The sequence below is a fragment of the Cyprinodon variegatus genome, unplaced genomic scaffold, assembly GCF_000732505.1.
Source record: "Cyprinodon variegatus isolate N-32 unplaced genomic scaffold, C_variegatus-1.0 Scaffold248, whole genome shotgun sequence".
NCBI lineage: Eukaryota > Metazoa > Chordata > Actinopteri > Cyprinodontiformes > Cyprinodontidae > Cyprinodon > Cyprinodon variegatus.
The window spans coordinates 299,172-321,465 of record NW_015150701.1 but is presented as its reverse complement, the minus strand read 5'-3'; the positions used below and the strand labels follow the sequence as shown (position 1 = coordinate 321,465).

The following is a 22,294-nucleotide window of genomic DNA, read 5'->3' as shown; positions in this document are numbered from 1 at the left end:
TCAAGTCCCCTGACTTGAAAAAGTGCTATATAAGTACAGGCCATTTACCATTATTGTACAGCTACATAATCCATCAGATCTTGCATTGATAGACAGGTATTCTCCTTTCGGGTTTTCTGGTAAACAGCAGAATTGATGGTGCCATCAACCGAAGTTTGTACTTATAAGGAAAACAGTCCGAAGCATCAACTCTGGTGTGCATCTGGCTGTATGGTTTTTTTTGCATTTCACCAGACATAAACTATAGAGATCTTATTTCAAGTTGATAATAATACGTTTTCGTAAATGAAAAAATTAGCATTTGTTTGCTTTTTTTAAACAGCGATTCTTTTTGCCCTGGAACTCCAGTATGGATGTCTTTTCCCACCAGTCGTTGTGTATTGATTCATTAAGGCTAAAATCAGCTGAGGCAGCAGAGGCCTGCAGAGCTTTAAATGCTGTTCTGGGTTCTTTTTTGCGTGAGCCTTTGGGTGACTCCTGGGGAAATTTTGCTTGGCCTGTACTTCTGGGACAGTTTCTTGATTCTGCATGTCTGTGTGCCACTAGTAAACCTAAAGTCTGAATTTTTGAGTAATGTGATAATTCTCACTTAATCCACGATTCAACAAGGTATGATCCAGGTTGGATTTGATCCCACTTTTTTTTATTTATTTAAAATCGTTTAATAAACTACTATTTAGCAACTGTACAAAAAGCACAAACATTTGAAGATTGACAAACTTTGCCTATGCGGCCTTTACTTGCGAGCTATAAAACCTTAATTTCTTTTTCATTGTTAATTTAATCAAATGTAGAATAAAACACTTTAAATTCAAACATTTTATCTAAAAACAACTGAATCACCACTGAGTGAGCAGGCAGGGCGAACCCATTAAGCTGACAGGACAGAGCAGGACACACAAACCAAAGAAAGGTAAGGACTGAGCGGACATGTGGAGCAGGGCGGTTACTTGGGCTGGACATCTCTTACATTACAGAGGGAGTGGGTCCGGTGGCGAGGTGAGTTGATGTCACTGGGAGTGGACGAGCGGTCCCCATCAGCTGCTGAGGCATCTGAGATCACAGAGGGCTGGCGAGTGTGACAGGGGCTGATCCTTACCACAGCTAGACACACACACACATTCACACACACACACATTGAAAATTCCCCATAGTTAGAGAAACCTCCAGAAACCCCTGTGTTAGTTCGCTGATTAAAGGAACACCAAGCAACATGGAGAAAGTGCAGGATAATAGAGGTGCAGAGAGCTTACCCTGCCGGTCTGCATTGTGACCGTGGTAGAGGGTCTGCTGGCTCTGACGGATGGCGGCGGTGAGCGGCAAGTCGGCCTGCATCACCCACTCCTGACTGCCATTTACAACTGGCTCCGGCTGCACCACCAAAGAGTGCCGTTTGGGTACGTCTTTTGTCAGAGTGGCTAGAGACTGCTTTGCCTGGAAGAGCAGCACATAGAAAAGTGTTGAAATAGAGTTTGAGTCAAAGAAAACCAGTCTGGTTTACATTCAGACGGAGGATTTTAAGTCACCAAACCAACCGCAAAGTACTTAGTTATAGTTTCATTACCCTACTGTACAAACTCCTAGAAAAACTCCAAGAACATTAAAGCTGTAAACAACATTCTTTTATTACCTATTTATCATCTAAATAAGTGGTTCTCTGAATTGTCAATCATTCTGGTGGTATGTTTACATAATGCCGTCCTATGTGCTCGTCCCATTAGCTCTTTTTCTGCGCATGCACACTTTCAGGGGTATATGTGTGGTGAGCTACGGTTTCAGACAGTGCTCTTACCATGGTTCTCTGAAAATGGCCAAGGGTCGTAAGAGGAAAAAGTGTCTACAAAGTGTATGAGAACCAAAGAGAGGCTACTGTATGCTTTGCACGGAAAGCTCTCCTCGCAAAGCATTATGGAATTTGCTGTCACAGCGGCCCGCTGTCACCAAAGGCTGTCGCTACCTGACAGCGACGACCAATGACAAAGATGGCGTAGGCACCGCGCAGTGGAGGAGGGGTTACGTGACCAACCGTAAGTTTACCAAGTTTGCTATAAAGTCCACTATATAGTCCCCACTCTATATAATGATTGAGGGATTTAGGGGTTAGGGTGGACAGACACAGTAAGCTTGTATGAGCAATGAGAACATCAACTTTTAAACAGAGTGTGCACGAGGAGAAATGGGCTCGTGCAAGCTCTTGCACGCGTGGAGAGGGCAGGTCTTTTAAAAAATGTGTAAAAATCCTCCACAATACCTTTAAGGATTCAAAATTCAATTTTGGGTTAAAAGAATATAAATTATATTAAACTGATTAAAGTTAAGACTTTTTTATATTTAAACTAAAATGCAATTTAGGCAAAGCTTTCATGGTACATAATAAAATAAAATAATAAAAACAATTTAATTGCTCTATAAAACCAACTAGTAACTGCCGTGGCCACTAAATGAAAGAAACTGTCAGAGGTTCAATCTGGTGCTATGGTAATTATGATAAACTGCTAGTATAAATACATCATGATGCTTATTTTTCAAACATTTGTAGCGCCAGTGGCCTCTGTCGACAGCAACTAGATAGTAGGGAGAGAAAGATGGTTCCCTACTGGGTTTAATCTCCAGACATCTTCCTGTGGACTTTAGCATGATGCTGTTGCTGCCATGTTTCTTCATGGACAGGAAGGGCTGAGGGTGCAGCTTTATTTTCTGCTCTCCAAGATGTTCCAAGATTAGGATGTTGATTTATAACCTAAACCTGCATCAAAATTCATAAGATCTTCCTCCCTGACCTTTCAGGGATAATCTGGAATACCTTTTCTTGGTGCATCCCTTCCTATCTTAATGAAATATAATGAAATTTGTTGTAACATTGGGGTATTTACTCACTTGGAAGAAACCAAACATTAAATAAAAATGCATGAATAAAAAAATCCACTTTGTAATGTTTCTTCTTTTTACTAATTAAAATATGTATGACTTTAATATTGAGGAAGATGCTCTCTGTGAACTCTGTAAACCCCCTTGCTGTTGACTTTGATCTTAGACCGCTTATTTAAAGTTATTTATCAAATGAAGCGTAAACTAGCTCATCTTGTGTATTTAGCATCCCTTCGATAAATAAATGATTTATAGTTAATTGGAAAGTGGCATTTAATCTGTAGCAGATCACATTTTGAGCTGAAGATGAAATCAAAAGCAGCCTAAAGACGCATAAAGCGATGATACGTGACATCAAATGTTTTTACAGTACCTTATTACACCTCTTTACAAAAAATCCCCTCTCCATGATATTATAATCTTTCCAAGTATTTTTTATCTTCAAAACCTCTCAGTGGAACCCAGTGAAAAGGGGGAGAATAAAATAAGACTCGACAGAATGATATTTAGCTACAGATTTGGCAGCGATGTGGCAACAAATCAGATCTGCTCTGCAGCTTGATGTGAGGATCTGTGGGTGGCTGTGACTCGCGACAGGGAGGAGAGATTAATGGCACACAGAGTGACAGCTGTACCAAGAAGGGGCTGACACACTGCAGAATAAAAAACACACACATTTCTCCTTTTACCCGGAGGAGTGTACATAACCAGTCACTCTATGGTTTCAACACTTCACAGATACTGACAGAATATCTAATTGATGGTGTGTTCTCTCTGTGCCTGCTAATGTTCATGCAGTGTCCACGATCACGTTGACTCACCATGGTGAGTTCGGCCTCCAGCTCCTTAATCCTGTTCTCCTTCATGTCTATCTGAGAGCGCAGGATGTTGGCCTGCTCTGTGGATTCTTTGGTCTGCCTCCTCAGGTCCCACTTCTCCCTTTCCAGCACATCTTTCTCCTTTGCCAGGACTTTGACTGCATCTTCACTCTCCTGTGGAGGGCAAACACAGAACACTCACTGATTAACACCAAAACCACTTTCATTAATCAGAGGAGTTCCAAACACAGTTAAAAAGCACAGCTACACAACATGCCGTCCAGGAATTACAGCTTTGTTGTTGTGTTGTTTAATTAGCATCTTATCAATTAAGTCCAAAATTATTTTAGGATTCAGAATTTAAGTAATATTTTAATCTACTATCATGTTGAGACTGAGGGGAAGTAATATTAATATGTTGTAGTGACACAAGCAGAGTACAGATATTGATTTGATACCTTCCAACATAAAACGCATCACCAAATATAACTCCAGAGGAAAAGTGGGTCACTACTTTTCACTACTACTAAGAAAGGTCAATAAAGAGTCTTCCGGTTTTCTTAAAAAAAAAAAATTTAATTGACAAATATTTTTTTGTTGTTTTAAAATGATACTTCATTTAGATCGTCTAATTATCTTTTAGAAATCCCTGCTTAACTCTCAATGGAAAAAAATATGTTGGTAGGAAAGTAGGTAAAACATAAAATTTGGGAAAAGTATGAAAATATATTCAGCTGGATTGTATTGCCATGTTAATAATGAGTCACGCAAAAATGGATTCATAATCCATTGATTTCTACCCTGTGTGTATCACTCTGTAAAATACCACTCTTGCAACAGTAATCATACCCTGTTTTTATAATGTTGGTTTAAAATTATGTAGCAATGAATACAGATATCACAACAAAAATAAACATTAGAGAAACATTACATACAGTTAATATTATACCAATGATTGAAAAACAGGGTTTAAAATGAACATAAAGCCTTGAACTTCTTACATTGTTACGGTACAAATGCATACTTTCATTTATTTTATTGAGATTCCATGTGAGAACTTAACGTAAGGTTTTATATATTTATAACACCTGAACATGTTTCAATATAAACTCTTCCACTGTAGCTTTGTTTTTATGTTGAAAGGCAAAACTCAACCCAATTCTTAAGTATTCAGAAGTTTTCTTTGAGAATTGTTATACTTATCCATTATTATCCATTTATCTTACCATCAAATCTGGCAAGCTTCCCTGTCTCTGAAAAAGAAAAACATCTCCCCATCATGATGCAGCCACCACCATGTTTCATACTGGGTATGTGTTCAGGGTAACGTGTAGCATTAGTTTTCTTAATAACTGGATTTTATTGAAATATCAAAGTTAATGAATAAGAACACATGCCGTGTCGTTAAACACATTTACATTTCTGTTGGTCTATCAAATACAACCGTAGTATAATAAATAAGAGATTGTGCTTCCATGGAGACACATTGTGGAAAACTTTAAGGGATCTAAAAACCTTTTGAGGGGCTTTTAAAATTTGAAATATCTTAAACATGCTGCAGTGCTTTTATGTGGATGCCTCAGCTGGGCTGCTACCTTTCTGTGCTGGTCGTAGTTCCGGATGAATTCTCTCAGCTGGTCTTCTCTGCTCTCCAGTGTTGTATACAGCTGCTGCATCTGACTCGCCAGCTCCGATTTCTCAGCTTTTAGCCGCTTTCGGTCCGCTTTCATGGCTATGGCACAAAACCCAATACTTTTACACTTTGAACAGCAACTTCACAGTCCATGCAACACTTCACTTCGAAAAAGAATTTCAACTAAGGCAGAAAGCCACTGGGTGGCACTGTGTCTACTGGTAATAAAAATTTTGGCTGCAATTTGTTTTATTTTAAATGAGAAAAATAACCATCTGAATAGCAGGTAATCAACACAAAATACAAGAGGCACAGTTGGACACATAGATTTATCTGAAACACCATCTTCAGGTAGCATGTGGAGACTCATTCCTAAGAGGAGTGATAACATCTGATTGTCTTTTTGAGTGATGGTTTCACACAGAGACCAAGAGGCTTTGCAGCAATCGTGCAACAGGTGGGACTCTTCAAGCAAAAAAGCAAAGAGCTCTTTTCACAATAATTCAAGTCTGAAACCAGTATTTTTCATAACAGAACACGCATGCCTCTCCGGGAGCATTCCTCCTGCTGATGATCACTGTTTCCATGTTCTACAAGCTGAACCCTTAAACCTGTTCTGCAGCAGTTAAGTGACGGTTACCAGGCATGCAGATCAGCACCTGCAACTCGCTGAGATCTGTAGAGAAAACCAGCAAACCACATACAATCGCTGCCTCTGTAAGCCACTTTGAGTTGAATTAATTTAATCTTATTGTAATTTTTCTTTCCTAGAAAGCAAAATCTTTCATTTCACAGGGAGGAGGAAAAAACACTCTGCTCTCTGATTTAATAATGTCAATAAAATTAGAATTCAGCTAAAGTGAGCTTGGCTCTCCATCAAGGACACCACCCACCTCTAAGAACAGCTACACTTTAAACATGAGTGCATAAAGACAGTTAAGATCCAATTAAGTACATAATTGCTGACTTTTGTTGAGAACTGACATTGTATAAATAAACCAAAACAAACTGAATAGAGTTAGTGTCACATGTGTGACTTTTGCAAATAATCTACATTTATTCTTAATAAGGCATGCTTTTTGTTGCTTAGTGAAGTGAAAACATGTTGCTGTTCTGGTCTGATCTGAATAAAATGATTTGGAGTAAAAAAAGCACAAAGATGGCATTTTGTCTCAAATTCCGATACCTAAGGATTATGACAAAACATTAGAAACCAAAATTCCCATTTAGTTCGAATCCCAGCTGTGTTTGCAAACAAATCAACAAAACTAGGTGACACAAGATGCCCATGTAGGCTCCTGACCTTGTAAGGCCTCCTTAGCACGGTCCAGCTCCTGCTCCTTGTCCCTCAGCTGGACGCTGAGCTCAGTGGCGGAGAGCAGATTGGCAGAGCAGCCGCCCTGGGTCTCCTCTACGTCCTTGCTCAACATGTCCTTCATTTGCTTCAACAGGTGGACCTCCTCCTGAAGCTGTACCACCTCCTCTCGCAGTAACGCTGAGGGACGGAAGAGAGTAGGAATTTATAACATTCAGAGACATGCATGTAACACAAAAGACTCAGCAGTTTCTAATAGTGGAAGAAAAGGCGAAAAAATCTGCTACTATTCAAGAAGGGCTGTTCAAATTTAATTATGCAGAAATTTTCAAAAACAAATCACAACTAATGCTCACAGTTCCACAATTAAAATACAAATAGAGGTCTTTTAAAAGCATAAATAACAGATTCAGGGCTGAATCTATTGACGATGGTAAATAAATAACAAATAAAAGCATATGAAGGCTTCATTCTGCCTCTGCTTCTGTCTCTCGTCTTTGTTGTGCCTCCCAGCCATCAAGGGAAAGTGCATGCAAGCAATCAGGAGCAGGAAACTAAGGAGACGACACTGTGAGATGAAGAGTGATCTCATCGGGCTGTGCTGGCTGACAAGCTCATACAGCCAAAGCACAGAAACAAAGGGAAAAAAAAGCGTCCAATAAAGGAAACCCATACCGGCAACAGTGTCATAATGATTTATATTGGGAGCGTGAGGTGGAAGGTCTGTTCCAGGAGAACGTATGCTTTTTATAAAAAGGAAGAAAAATGAAAAAAGGCACTCAACCAAAACATTCAACTGGTAGAGGAAAAAAGCTGAAATGACAAATTCAGGAATTCTGGAAATGTGACTGAGTGCATGTGCAATCTGGAAAACATCATCTGAGAGATTTCTGTAAATGTAAATGGAGAGTATGATTCCTAAAAAAAATGCACAAGAAAGTTAAATAAAATACAGCAAGGCTGATTTTTTTCCATAGTAGATCAAATGAGAGGAAGTTTTACAGAAACAATTTATATAGAGAGCTTCAGAGGACTATAACATACCGCAGCAAGTGTATGTGCATGATAGAAAATGAGAGAAGGTCTCTGCAGGCCAGCAGCCAGACACTGTGGGACTGCAGCAGCTCCGATAAGAGAGGAAGGGACAGTCCATCGCTCTCTGTCATGGAAGCTCTGTGGAAAACCCACCAGGCAGCCAGTGCTGCATGCCACTGAAAGAGACAAGTCTGAGACAGAACAATCTTTCATGTCCCTCTTCTGGGTTGGATTCACTCTTGCATATTTTCGCCATGGACAGTGATGGCACCTCCTTTGATCATGCAGAGCATTTTGGAGGTTTCTTTTTGGCTTTCTTTGATACTTTGAAATCTGTACGCTTCTGTAATATGACTGTTGATCTGCTCCTGCCATTACAGATCAAATAAGAGAGCAAAATGAAAAAAAAAAGATGAGGATTTTTTCCCAATTTCATAATGTTCTAATTAATGCGTCTCCAACCTTTTCCCTAAACATCAGATAGTTTTGTCAGCCAAACGCACATTTTAAGCTGTTTCGCCATTGTTGTCTATGACTTTCATATAAATCCAAATTTTAAATGAACGTATGGAGAGAAGAAGGTATGCAGAGATTGAAAGACGGATCCATGCTGCTGCCAATGTGATGTGGACGGATTGCAGGTCGGCTTGGGGAACAGAGAGCTGAGCCAAAAGGTTAAGTTCTCTCTTTACTGTTGGGTCTACCTTCTCACTCTCTCCAAGGCTAAACTGAGCTTCCGTATTTGAAATACACTGAAGAGGTTGCTTATCTGAGAGGCTCGGAGTAGAGCCGCTGCTCTTCTGCTTTGAGAGGAGGCAGAAGAGGTGGTTGGGTATCTTTTTCAAATGGACGCCTCCCTCAGGAGATTGGACCAAGCACATCCCACCAGAAGGAGTCCCAGGGGACATACCAGGAAACACGAAAGGATTGTGGAGGCTTCCTTGAATGGAGCTGGAGGAAGTGTTTGGGGAGCAGGAAGTGTGAGACTGCTTTCCCTGCGACTAGGTACGAGTGAATTCAGCATTTACAGCGATTTTTGAGGCTAAAATATAGCATGAAACAAATCTAAAAAAAAAATGATTTGTTGTTTATACAAATGAAAAGAAAAATGATAGATGCAAAAACAACATAATACTGTTGCAACACATCAGATATAAAGAGGGTGAATGTAAATGCATCTTCCACTGTTCAGCCCGTTAAATAGGAAATATTTAGAAATATCCCATGTCTCCTTTCATTTCACTTCATTTTCATCATTAATTTGGTCTATTTAACCGATTCTTTTTGTCAACAGATTCTCCTTCATGAGCAGTCTTAATTGATCAAAAACTGGTTGTGCTAACATCATTACAGGGTTCTGGATGAACTGATCTTGGAGTGGTGGAGAGAGATAGGTAGGCTATTAGAGTCCTCCCACACGAAAAGAAAAGCCACTCATCTTTCATCACAGCAGTGGTGGATTGAATGAACACCAGATTTAAGCCTCTCATTAGAGCCGGTCAGGAACAGCTAACCTTATTCCCCTTCCATTGCAGCCCTGTCAAAATGCACACAGACGTACACTGAAGCGCAGCTGAGAGCTTATGGCTATAGAGGCCGTAAGCTTGTGATTAGACCATAGAGAAAGCAGGGAAAGGTGAAGTGAGGGTTGGAAAAGTGTTGATTGGTGGTCAAAGAGCTGAACTAGTCTGCTGTGAATGCTATGAAGGATTAAAGTGGTTCTATTTATATACATGAAGGATCAAAGATGCCTCGTGTGCACTGGGCTGGAATATTGGGTACGGATGAGACAGCAACTTTAAAGTTATTCCTCTTTTGCAAAAAAAGTAACTTAGTAAAAATAGTTTTAGGACTAACTGGAATGGAAAAATGGAACCTAATCTTTAATGGCTTGACCAAAATGCATTGCAGCAAAAAGTTTTTACGTTCATTATTTCGGGGTGAGTTTGCTGACAAAGATTCCTTGATTAGGTAATAAAGAGCTTTCCTAACAAGAAACGCTACTTTGGTAAAACGTAGTAAATCTGGCCCTCGAAAAAAAAAAATTTGTAGTTTATCCATTTCGGTTATTTGCAACTTTAAGGCAACTATTGGTAAATTCTGCTTTGATTACTTTCTGTAAGGTCACTTAAAAAAGAGCTTATGCAATAACTATTGGAAATATTTCCTGGACAATTTTTATCAAACAGAAATCTGTCTCACCATAAAAAAAATCGTTAGAAATTTTTTTAAATTGCCAGAGTAAAAAATTTGAAACAACAATAAAAAGCAACAGAAAATCAGAAGCGTTTTCTCTTTTGTTTCCGATTTTAATTGATTCTTTTTTTTTTTTTTACTAATAAGGATTTTTTAACACATGAGTGAAAGAAAATGTGCTGTATGTTATTTGACAAATGTAATAATTCTGACTCCATCAAAAAGAAGAAAACTTTTGCAAACAAATGTCTTCAAACCTAATTTGGTTTTAATTACACTGAATAATTAGCACCAATGTATAAATTGACCTTTTATGGCTCAGGTGTCTAGAAATAAACAAAATAACTTATATTCAAAGCATTTGACCAAAAGGAGTATGAAACAAGCCAGATTTTTGAGCCTCTTATCTACCAATTACTGCTCAAGTTAACTTTGGATATAACTATAACAATTTTAGCGAATAGCATGCTATTGTTCAGGTAAAATGCATTATTTCAGTATGCAGAATATCATTACAGCAAAGCACTTTTGCCATTAAAAAAGATTTGCAATGTCTGTTTGCTGATACAGTCCATCAGGTGTAATAAGGTCATTTTACAGGTGAAATATAAAGTTATGTTGCTCAATAGTCTCATGGTGGTAGCAGCCGGTGCAAATGAAACTGTCCAAGATGCTAAAAGCCACAGAAACACGAAGAGAAGAGGGAGGAAAACTTTACTGAATTTGTACTTTTTTTTATTATTTACATTTTGCTTCCAAGGTGGACAGCTCCCTTCCTGGAGGTATTATAAACAAGCTGCAATACCAAATCTGGTTTTGGTATAATGCTTTACTGTAATATTTAGTTGGGAAACATTTAAAAAAATAAAAAGTTTTGGACAAACAAGTTTATTTCCACGGATCAGCTGAGATACATCATAAAGCCAATAGTTTCAGCTGATGTTAGCTTTATAAAAGACTAGATTTAAAAGTCTAATGGATATCCTATACATCTGTTTTAAAAGTTTAAGTCAGTCACAATTTTATCTTATAAATTATAAAAGAATAATTGCACAATTGTCAAAGACTTAAAAAGTAAACCACAGCAGAGTGCCAACAGGTGATGAAAGCCGGTGCAGCGGCAGCAGCTGGCTGTTCTGCCCTGAGGAGATGTGATGTACACTGCTGTCAGTTTTCTGCCTCGGACTCACTGACAATAACAAATCTGTGTAATTATGGTGAGTCCACCTAGTGATTTTTTCATGTGCAATCTAGAGGTGCTGGTTCTGCCTGTTTCTATTCTCCAAACTTGTAGGTACAAGTACCGACAGTTGTATCATGGTACAGCATGCAGCGCCCCTACTCAGATCTATGGATGGTCTTCTGCTACATTTGTGAAATGTTGGGCTTTCTCTATTTGACTTCCCCACATTTTGAGACTCTCATGATAGAGAAAAAGGACAAATCACACTTTTTGCTTTAAACCCTACTTTAAACTTTCCCATATCCTAAAAGCTTTTAGTAATTGTTATATATATTCTACCTGTGAACAAAACAGAAAAAACATAACTTTACCCCTTCTTTAAAAGCAAGATAACTTTTAAAATAAATGGGAAAACACTATCTTGGTGTTACAAGGAGTGGTGATATTGCAAGCATGTTGTAATGCAGGTATTAACAACAGATTTATCTAAACTGACTCAGTTAACAGCCACTGCATATTTAGCTGCAAAGCACGGCTCTGATTTTTAGGAAAGAAAAAAAGGAGTAAGCTAACACAACATGGATCATTAATGCAATAACAGCCATATAGAAAACAAAAACCAAACAAAACAACCGGGTGAAGATGTTGATAGGTTCAAAGTTTTCTACATTCCCTAAATAACGATCCACAACTAGGATAACCTTGTCTTTCAGCGATCAGATAACACTCTTCCTGTCAGTGCTTTGCTTTGCTTCAGCCTATAATGATATCCAAGTAATCCATTTGTACTCTTTATTGGTGAGGAGAAGATGGAAAACTACACAGCTTAGCTGTAAATCAGGATATGAATACCTTTCAGTCTCTTTTAACCAAGTTAAATTTAAACAAATATCTCCCTCTCAGTTGGCTACACCTGCTTGTTGGTCTTCAGCTCAAGAAATATTGTTGCAAAAATAAGTTAAAGGTAAATATACATGAATTAACTGTAGCTAAAAGCAAAGCTAATTTCATTGCTCACAATTTCTATTGACAGTAAAGTATTTTAGGGTATGGATTGTTGCTTCATCATAAACATCTTAAATAAAGGGCAGTGGAGGAGAACAAAATGGACTGGAAGCAGGACGACCTTCCTACCTGACCCAGTTACACCGGTTCTGTCAGGAGAAATGGGTCAACGCTCCAGCATACCACTGTGAGAAGCTTTTAAAAGGTTACCAAATACATTAGGCCCAAATCACATAATTTAAATGATCTAATAAAGTTCTAAATACTACACAGACATGTATAAACTCAGGAATTTAACAGAAGGAAAAACATATCTAATAAAATCTCCTGCATTATTATAAGACTAAAGGCCATATGTGTCATTATACCGCTTTGATTTTTTTTCAGTCAGTCATGCTTTGCATTGTGCTACCATTGCAAAAAGGGTGACATGGTATGTAATCCAGCCATGTAACATGAAAAAGGTAATGCTTTCTACTGAACGGACTGAGAGCTGTTCTGATGCAGAGAAACATCAAAGCACTGTCATTTAATGCAGATTTTTTTCCCACACAATTTTTCACAAAGAGAATATTTACTTAGGTTGGACCTATATCAAAACAGTTCTTAATACTTGAGAGTAGGACAGGTGTTTAGGAAAGATATGGAAACTTCTAAGTACAAGAAACTTTTCTTACAGCAGACGATCTGAAAAAAAAAAAGTGAAAAAAAAAAAAAGTGAAATGCATCTTAAGTCTTTCTAATAATCGTTTTCCCCTATAATCCATAAATGTTTTTTAGCTCAGATGCTCAGTATGAAATCACAAACATACTTAGGTATGTCGGGGTACTGATTACTCAAATTGTCAGCCTCATCGAGTGAAATTGAGCTGACATTTTTTTCTGTATGACTAATGAGCTAAATTATTTGATTACCGGCTTCTTATTTCACAAGTTTACCTTGAAACAAGTCACATCTGCCTCACTTTCACTCTGAGTAATTACTCGAAAAGAATCAGGGCTGTTCTCAAATATCATTTAAGAACCAGAGAAACCCAATCAGAATAGATAACACAGAGGGAATTTAATAAATAACAAGATTTGCTTTCAACAGAGCCAATCAGCTCTACAGATCAGGATCTGTTTTCATTACTTCAGATTAGATAATAATATTTTTTTTATACACAGTATGCAGTGAATTATGCATCTTGATTTTTTTTTTTTTTTTTTGGATTTCGAGGATATTTCTTTATCAAAAATGTAGAGAAAAAACTTAGAACATCTCCAAATTCATTACCACTCAAAAATGCATGAAATCTCACACAGGTGCATGGAATCACATGCTCACAATCAGAACCTCGTTACTCTGCATTTTGAAGGAGGAAGCTTAAACATTTGCTCCTCAATGTTGAACAACCAAGACTTATTGAATCCAATTATAATAATAATTTAGAACTTAAGATCTTTATTGATCTCATCTGGCCATCTCATAATCAATCACTCAATTTGAATTTTTTGACGTATTTTAGTGGATCCTATGGTAAAATGTGAGACCATCTGCAAAAGATGCAAAAACTCAACTCTGTAACAGAAGACACATAAATACCAGAAAATCAACTAATGATTGTTTGAGAATAATGTATAGAAAGTCATGTGCCTACAGGGACTACATGTTAAACTCAATGAGATCCTGACGGGTGAGTTTAAACAGGCTGTACCCGAACGACGCCCCCCTTTCATTCCCCAGCTTACATTAAGGACTGGAGGAAAGGTTTGGAGACTGAGAACTGGTTCCACAATTAGAGTTTTCTCCACTAAAGGGGATCAAAACTGGGCTGCATGGTGGTGGAGCTTGTAGCACTGTTGTTATGCATTTGGGTTTGACTCTTAGCCTGGGGTCTATCTGCATTAAGCTTGCTTGATCTTGCCTTACATGTGTGGGTTTTCTACAGATTACCTGACTTCTTCACATAGTCTAAAAACATGACTCTTAGGTTTCTAAATTTCTCTTATGGATGGACTGGCAGCCCGTCCAGGGTGTACTCCGCCTTTCACCCATAGGCTGCTTAAGACAGGAGTTACATTCTAACGGACAAGCAGCATAAGAAGGATAGATAAGATCTAAACCAGCATTACAGGATACATTTACCTCTTTCCTAAGCTAAAAAAGGCAGTTTTGCAACAACAAAAAAAGCTGATTTCATTATTAAAACAAGTCAAGGTTGTACTCTAGAAATGAATAAAAATGAAGAGGTTTTTATGTCTGCACTTCTGTTCAGATCGCTGATCAGATCATTTTGTGCCAGTAAATGAGTATATTTCTACTGAATGTCTGTAATAACCAGCATACAGATCCGCTGAGGTTACTTTGAAAAAAAAAAAAACAGCCCCTTCTTTTAGTTCCTCGTAAGAAAATCATGCAGCTATCCATAAATAGTCAACACACCAGAACAAAAAATGTTTGAAGAAAGTAAAAATGGGTTAGATATTACACAAATCAAAGGTGTTTGTATCATCATTTCATGAAATATGCAGAGCCTGCCTCAGTAATATGAAGCTGATGTGTTTAAGCATTCATGAGTCGTAGACTGATGTTTCTCTGACCTTTACTCTACTGTCTCAACAACAAGAAGATGGACTGCTTAGAGATTTTAAACAGATCAGTCACACATGCTTCTAAATAATGCCTAATCGTGGGATTATTTCCCTCCAAAACACAATTTTGTTTTTGGAGCATCTGCATGGAAAATTGATACCTTTTCCTCAGTATCATCTTTGTGCTTAAAGCTGTTGAGTAAATGGGTTATCATATGATTAAAAAGTTTCTTAAACCATGACAACAACTGAATTTCTTACTGTGTTTTAGAGGATATATAGGAAAAATTGCTCAGACTGAATAACTATTCATGTTTAAAATTAAGTGCATTGGTTTAGAAATAAGTTGCACAGAATGAAGACTTTATATACTGCTTTAAAACTGAATTAATTTACTTTGAAAATTTAAAACGTAGGTCCTCTGGCCAAAGATTAATCAAACACAGAATCAATGACTCTGATTGGGAGTGTTAGTGAGTCATGAAGATGTCATCAACTATGTTATTCACCATACCATCATGTTTCCCATCAAACATGGTGGAAAAATGCAGAGTAACACAACAGCAAATGCACCTTATGCTGATTTATAATTTAGGTACTTGTTACAGCTGGCCTAAGCAAATAAAGTTTTACATAAGGTTTTCTATTTTTTTTTTCATGTTCGTTTGACATAATTAATAAAATCTACCACGCTCGTGTACACTGAGCTCCACTGCTTCAACTCAAATTAAGAAATTTAACCTGATGTGAAGCATTAATCACTGATTCTGGGTTTGATTACTCTGTGGCTGAAGGACCTGGCTGTCTGACACATGAAAAAGTTCAATTCAAACTGAAGTTAAATTAAAAACAGAAAACTTAAACGTTCATTAAAAAGAAATACATTTTCAAAGTTATTTAATTCAGTTAAAAACCACTGAATTCAGTTTCCTTCAAACCTTGCATACTTTTTTCAAATTACTCAAATACAGTTTTAGTTTGAGCAATTCAAACTGTTCCTAGTGGAACAATTTTCTGCCAATAGATACAGGCAATAAAATAAGAAAAAATAATATTTTTTTCTTATTTTATTGATAAGTATTAATATATTTATTATCACTTGTTCAAAAAATAATAAAACCATCTGGTCCATTCTATGCTCTAGTATCCTTAAAATAGAATATCTAAGATAAATTGTCATTATTGGTGAAATCCAATAACTGCAGGTGGAAATGAGAAGAAGCCATTTCTCTTTTAAAGGAAAGACAACATTGACACTCTAGCAGCAGTTGCTGCTTCCCATTGATCTAGAATTATGTAGCTATTTCCAAACAACTTGTGGTTCATCAATCTACATTTAAAGCTGGAAATTCACAGGCCTCAGATAGGATGTTAAACATTAAAAATAACCACAAGACAATAATAAAAAAAAAAGAACTGCAAGAAAGCATGGTTTGTGAACTGAACTCCGAAGCAAATTAAACTTCAGAAGCAAGTCATTTAGCCATTGGAGACAAATCAAAATAAAGACAGTAGTATGACCTAAATGCTTTTCATCAAAGTGGTTAAACAGCTTCCAAAATATATTTTGTTAAAAAAAAACGAAAAAAAAAAAAAACACAAATAAATAAAAAAGTCAGAAGATGAACAAATTTCCATAATCACTTAGTCAGTGATGTCCTGCAGCGTTTTAAACCAAAGAGAGCTTGGCTACATCTCTGGGAGGCAGCAGTTGGTGGGTCTTTTTCAACATTAGCAGCAGGTTTATTTTTGGCACCGCATTGTTAAATTGTACTATGAGCTGAGGAGTATCTGGAGCAGTGATGCATTCAGTGAGGAGGCTATACAGGCTCCAAAATAATGTGCTGGGGCCCACAAATAGCAGCGGATATATTTATATCAGAGCCAAAAAAACACAAAAACACAAGAGCCAGAAAAAACACTTATTTGATCTAATGCTTTGATGATCTGAAATTCTTCTAAACGACTGGACACAACCTCTCTGGAGAACCCCCCCAGCCCCCCCCACACTGCTAAATGGTACAAGCTCACTCCTCAAATCTGTAAGAATCTGTAATTCATCACCCAAATCCTCTAGTCCTCTAGTATGTAGGTACATTCATTACTAAAATAATTTTAAGCCATATTTTTGATTAAATGGAAATAAAAGGTTCAGTTAAGAATTCTTGGAAAAAATTGACTTCTCTTTTCACAGGATTTTTTTGCTTTAAGATGAAAACTTCTCATGTGTGTTTAGTAAGTTGGAGCAAAGCTATAGATCTAATTTATTCCTGTCTGTAAGTAAAACACTGCTTTTGTTCAACCTGCAGCTACATGCAAATCCAAAACAAGAGCAGTTTTGCAGATAAAGTGCCAATTTTTGGCTCATGAACTCTCATTTCTGCTGCACCCTCCAAAATCATTCCTGCAGAGGTTATTTGTTTTAATCACTTCTTTCACTTCTGTTTTATTGCTGATAAGGGAATAGGCTTGTTTCCTTCCTGGGGAGTCTGCTCTGTGGAGTTAGAAGAAAAAGGGTTTTTCTTCAACATGCAGATGATTTACTCCCTTCATGTGGAAGACTTGCTCCACCAGTCCTTTCACGTTCCCAATCCTTCTGAGCACACCTCCTCTGGAATAAACCCAAACGCTCCTTTAGCCAGCTACCCTCGAGATTGTTGATCGTTCTTTTACTTTTTTAAATCATCTCAGTTTGTTTGTTTATATATATATATATATATATATATGTTTATGTTGTTTTTTTCACATATTTATATATAGGAGAGCCAACTAATTTTTGCGACATATGCATTTCTCTTCATGGTAAATGTGCTGACAATCGATGAACAAAAACTGTGTGTTCATCTAAATTCAAACAGTCTAAATCCATTTAGTATGAGAAGCCACTGGGAAACAGCTTACACAAACTAATCACCTCTGGGTTTACATTACAACTGAGGTCAGAGAAGGAGAGCTAACTGCAGATAGGTGTAATTGATTCGAACGTTTATTATGTGCGGATTAGGCAGACTGCCAAGGATGTGCCACTAGAGGAACACAAAGAACATGGACAAGGCCGTTTAAATATCTAATACATTCAGGAGCTTCACTAAAAATGAATATTTTCTCCAGAAGGTAGCCTTAGTTTATAAAAACATTACCCTTTAAATAAAAGAAGAAATGGGACTGGCCATTGAAGGGAATGGGAAAATGTCTATGTGCATAAAAGGCCCAACCAACTAGCTCTAAAGGTTCTTCTTCTCCAGTTTCAATTAGTAATAAATACCAGCAGTAATTATATTTAAACTGCTTTGTGTCTTTTCTCAGGAAAAAAAAAAGGAAAATAGAAGTGAATACAAAGAGCTGCTACACTATGTCAAAATGTCTCAGCACCTAAAGGTCTGTTTCCATTGCCCAGACCTTGCATACATATAAACCAGAACTAAATATGGAGAACCAGCTTTTAATTCTTGTGCTCCACTAATCTGGAAATAACTTCCAGAAAACTGTAAAAGAGCTGAAATCCTCATTGCTTTAATTTGAGATTAAAAACTTACTAGTTTGGAGTGGTCTTTGAATGTGTCATAAAAATATCATTAGTTATGCTTGTGGTCCATCTTCCTTTCAGTGCATTATCTATTCTTACAATCATCTCGTAGTTTTGTTTTTCTTCATGTACTTTTGAATTGTCTGGCTGTTGAAACTTGGTTTTGGATCATTTAAGGACCTGGAAGGTTCTCTGCAAAGGTTCTCAAAGATTCATTCCCTTGCACTTTAATGAGCAAATGGTGACATATCTAATTTGTGCTAATCAAAATCTCCCATAGATTTCTGGAAAACTAGACTGAATTTGGTTTATTTTTGCATTACATACACAGAAAACCAGACTTTTTAACACACTAAATGAACATACCTCATTCCCAATGTTTTGTTTCTTAGCGTTAAAGTCAAACTGAAAACCTTTTTTACAGTTACCAACATTATTTCTACTTTTCAAGTGAATTCTAAGAGATTAAGAATCAAACATAATTTTTTTTTTTTTTATTGCCTTTTAAACTGTGTTACTGGTTTAAACATTTTGGGTATCTTTCTTTAAACTTATTCAAATTACGCAGGGGTATTGTCCTACTCCCCCAGACAGACAAGTGTAACTGAGTCAGGTCTTGGCTTACACATGCCTATGTTGTTTTAAAGCCACTTCACACTAATTTGAATCAAAATACTTTAATAATCCCATAGGGAAATTACTTTTGTTACACGCTCCTGTTACAGGTTAATATATATATATATATATATATATATATATACACAACCAACCACACAAGATAATAACAATATAAATATATACACATACAACTCTTCTCTATCTATCTATCTGTCCGTCTGTCTGTCTGTCTGTCTGTCTGTCTGTCTGTCTGTCTGTCTGTCTGTCTGTCTATCTATCTATCTATCTATCTATCTATCTATCTCCCTAAGTGTTGCACCGATACCAGTATCGGGTGGGGCCCCGATCCAGCACTAAAATGGTGGTATCGGCGAGTACTACAGTAGGGCACCGATACCATTTTGAGAGCCAAAAGTTTATTCAACTATTGTCACCCATTCCAGGTAGGCAATATTAATGATTATTTTACATCCAAGTAGTATGCAGTTCTTCATATTTACACACACACATCAATTTCAAACAGATGATATCGGTATGATATTGCTATCGGCCAATACTGGACATCCAGGCACAGCAATCGGGTGTATATCTATATTTATAAACAGTGCATTTAATATCGAAGAGGGCAAAGTTCGAAGCACAGAATGGTGATAAACAAAGGCTTACAATCTGGTGAGCACTGTCTCATACAGATTATTAACTATGTGTTTGCCACAGACTCAGAGCAAGATAAATGGGTGGATGCAACCACAAATCTGTTTGGTACACATGCAGCTGTAACCACTCCAAAGTCGAAACCAACATGAAAAAAACAAAAAAACAGAACAGATGTCATACTCAAAATCTGCAGACAGGAACATCTAAATAGCATCAACAATTTAAGCCTTTGTTTATAATCTTGTTTGCTCATAAAATCAAAAAGGCAGCATTTGACTATTCTTACTGTCTTTATAAATAACCGGTGAAAGAGTTGGCTGCAAAAAAAAAAAGTCTGCAAAGTCTTTAGTAGCAAAGGAGCAATAAAACCACACCGACTGAATAAGTCAACAGAGACCATGTAAACCAAGGAGGAACAAAATGGCACTGTGCCTCGTCTCTGTTTTGAATCTTGAGCAGAGACTAAACATCTGCCAGACTCAGAAAAATACAGTTTATGAAGCGCTGAAAACTAACATGATTTGATCCGTCCCCTTAAGGCGCTGCAGAAAAGTGGCTTATATTCAAAGCGTGCTGTTTAGGTGGTCGGTGCAGCTTTAATGTTATTTTCTGAGATTTCGAACAGCTTACTGGAAGGTAAAAAGCAATGTTAAACACAGCACCTAATCATAATCATTACAAATAACCTTGCTCTGAGAATCAAATAAAAAACCTAAGATTTAAGGGATTTAATATCTAAGGGTTCTGTTGAGAACTGTGATGCTGAGAGTAACAGCATCAACTGTACCTCAATCATAATATGTACCATTCGATGCCCTGAAGGCTCATATGTGAGGAGTTGCTGTGAGGCTCTCAGATAGAAACGACTCATGATATTGGAGCAGCAACAGGAATTCACCAGAGATGGAAAAACCTCTCAAGGGATTTAGTACAGACGAAAAACATAAGCATACTGCACATGTGGATCTCTGTAGGTTCACCTTTCTTCTAAATGATCATTGAAAAAAAAAGTAAATCTTGAATCAAAAGGTTAAATAATACATAAAGCAATGACTTAAGTACATAAAGTGTTCATCTCTGCTAACATAGCTGATGGGAACTCTCATTTTAATTATTTAAGGGACATTTAAATGGAAACTTTTTTAGCATCTTCATCATCATTGACCTTTTGGTTTTCGCTCCCAGGCTTGTAGAAGGTGGCAGTGACTCTGCTAAACCACTGTCAAGTCAGCAGTTATCTCTAGGACTGTCTGGGTCATAGTGTAGCATGTATTAAAACATTTTTTTTCAGTTTAGATCACTCAGATATTAATTGATATCCTTGTTCTGATATTCTATTCTATGTGAATTTTAAAAGGATCCCAATATATGAGAAAGAGTTAATATTAAAGGTATAGTGGAGGATGTTCTTTTTCCGGGTGGATCATCAAAATAAGTGGTCCTCCTAATTGTCAAACATTCTGGTAATATGTTAAGGTAAGGCCGTCCAACGTGCTAATCCCCATTTTTACTTACCGCTGATGAGTCTGACATGCAGTAGTGGAAAAATTGCATCTCTTCTTTTGGAAAATAAGCTTGTATGAGCGATGCAAACAGAAACTTTTAAACAGAGTGTGCACGAGGAGAAATGGGCTCATTCATGCGCTCACACACTTTTAATAGGCGTTCCCTCCCAGGAGCGGGTAGAGAGTCGTGCATGTGCATTTTTTTTTAAGTGGAGAAGCCAGGTCTTTAAAAAAATTTGCGAAAATCCCCCATTTTATCTTTAATTTTTGTTTATAATATATTTGTTCTCAGATAAAGAGGGCTTGATGGTGTGGTGCCAGCTGTCGTGGCGGCTGGACAATAGAGCGTGCTAGGGTGCAGCCCCACCCTCCCAATGACCCTGATTAAGACATAAAAAATAGATACATGATTTTTTTTATAATTTAACTTTAAATTAACATTTAAAATATTTCTAAACACATTAATATTTTTTTAGATGTGCCAGATAAAATATTTGATCTTTAATTACTAGTGAAGCGTCATTCCATCGCAAAAATCTTTGCCCATTGACTCTCTTTAAAAGTTGTACATGCGCAGTAGCTCCTCTGCAATACAAAGGTATAGGAGAGCGCCGCTCTGGTGCAAGAACTGTCGCTTTCAGGTCCTGGTTTAACGAGAAGGCTTGGCTAACTGCATGTAGCGAGGCTTACACTTTATTCTGCTTTCCCTGCCTCCTTTTTCAAGCGCCAGGATCTGACCCAGCATGGATAAAGACAGGTAGGACTGATTTAAAGCACTTTTTAGAAGTGGCAAAGAAGAATGAACAATATCGGATCTACATGGAAAATAATATCATCTAGTGTACTTTTTCTAGATGTTTGTTAATTTGCATAGTTGCTCTTAAATAAATGCATTTTCAGAAAATAAATAGTCTTCATATATTAAAAAAATATAAAGCTGACTAATAGCTTCCCCAATGTTAAACTGGTACATAATTCTTTTCAGGTTTGTGATACAATATTGGACCATGCAAAGCACAGATTTGCCTTAACAAAGCCTCAAAAGATCAAGATTTATGTAAAAAAAAAAGTAAACCTGTAAATGAAATTATGTTTTGTTTTTATAAAGTGTTTTTATAATGTTTTTTGCATTCATATAAATATACTGGTGCAATAACTTAGCATACGTTAGATTGGTTTTTGGTAAACATCTATTCTGAATTTACAGCTCCCTCCTGGAGAAAACTCAACCAGCCACCACTGGTTTTAGAAGGATAAAAGATCGATCGATCGATCGATCGATCGATCGATCGATCGATCCATCCATCCATCCATCCATCCATCCATCCATCCATCCATCCATCCATCCATCCATCCATCCA

General features: G+C 37.2%; 1 protein-coding gene across 4 annotated transcripts in view; it reads right to left on the bottom strand.

Annotated features, from left to right (window-relative positions):
* LOC107089352 (kazrin-like) overlaps nucleotides 1–22,294 on the bottom strand; it is a 149,690-nt gene that overhangs the window by 2,913 nt on the left and 124,483 nt on the right. For 3 of the 4 annotated variants that reach the window (XM_015382089.1, XM_015382090.1, XM_015382092.1), the window contains 5 exons: nucleotides 6,623–6,814; nucleotides 5,282–5,418; nucleotides 3,690–3,860; nucleotides 1,254–1,434; nucleotides 971–1,104 (listed from right to left, as the gene is read on the bottom strand). In XM_015382089.1, the coding sequence (XP_015237575.1) occupies nucleotides 971–1,104; nucleotides 1,254–1,434; nucleotides 3,690–3,860; nucleotides 5,282–5,418; nucleotides 6,623–6,814 (815 nt within the window). The remainder of the gene's footprint in view (nucleotides 1–970; nucleotides 1,105–1,253; nucleotides 1,435–3,689; nucleotides 3,861–5,281; nucleotides 5,419–6,622; nucleotides 6,815–22,294) is intronic. The other variant, XM_015382091.1, reaches the window with a different exon arrangement.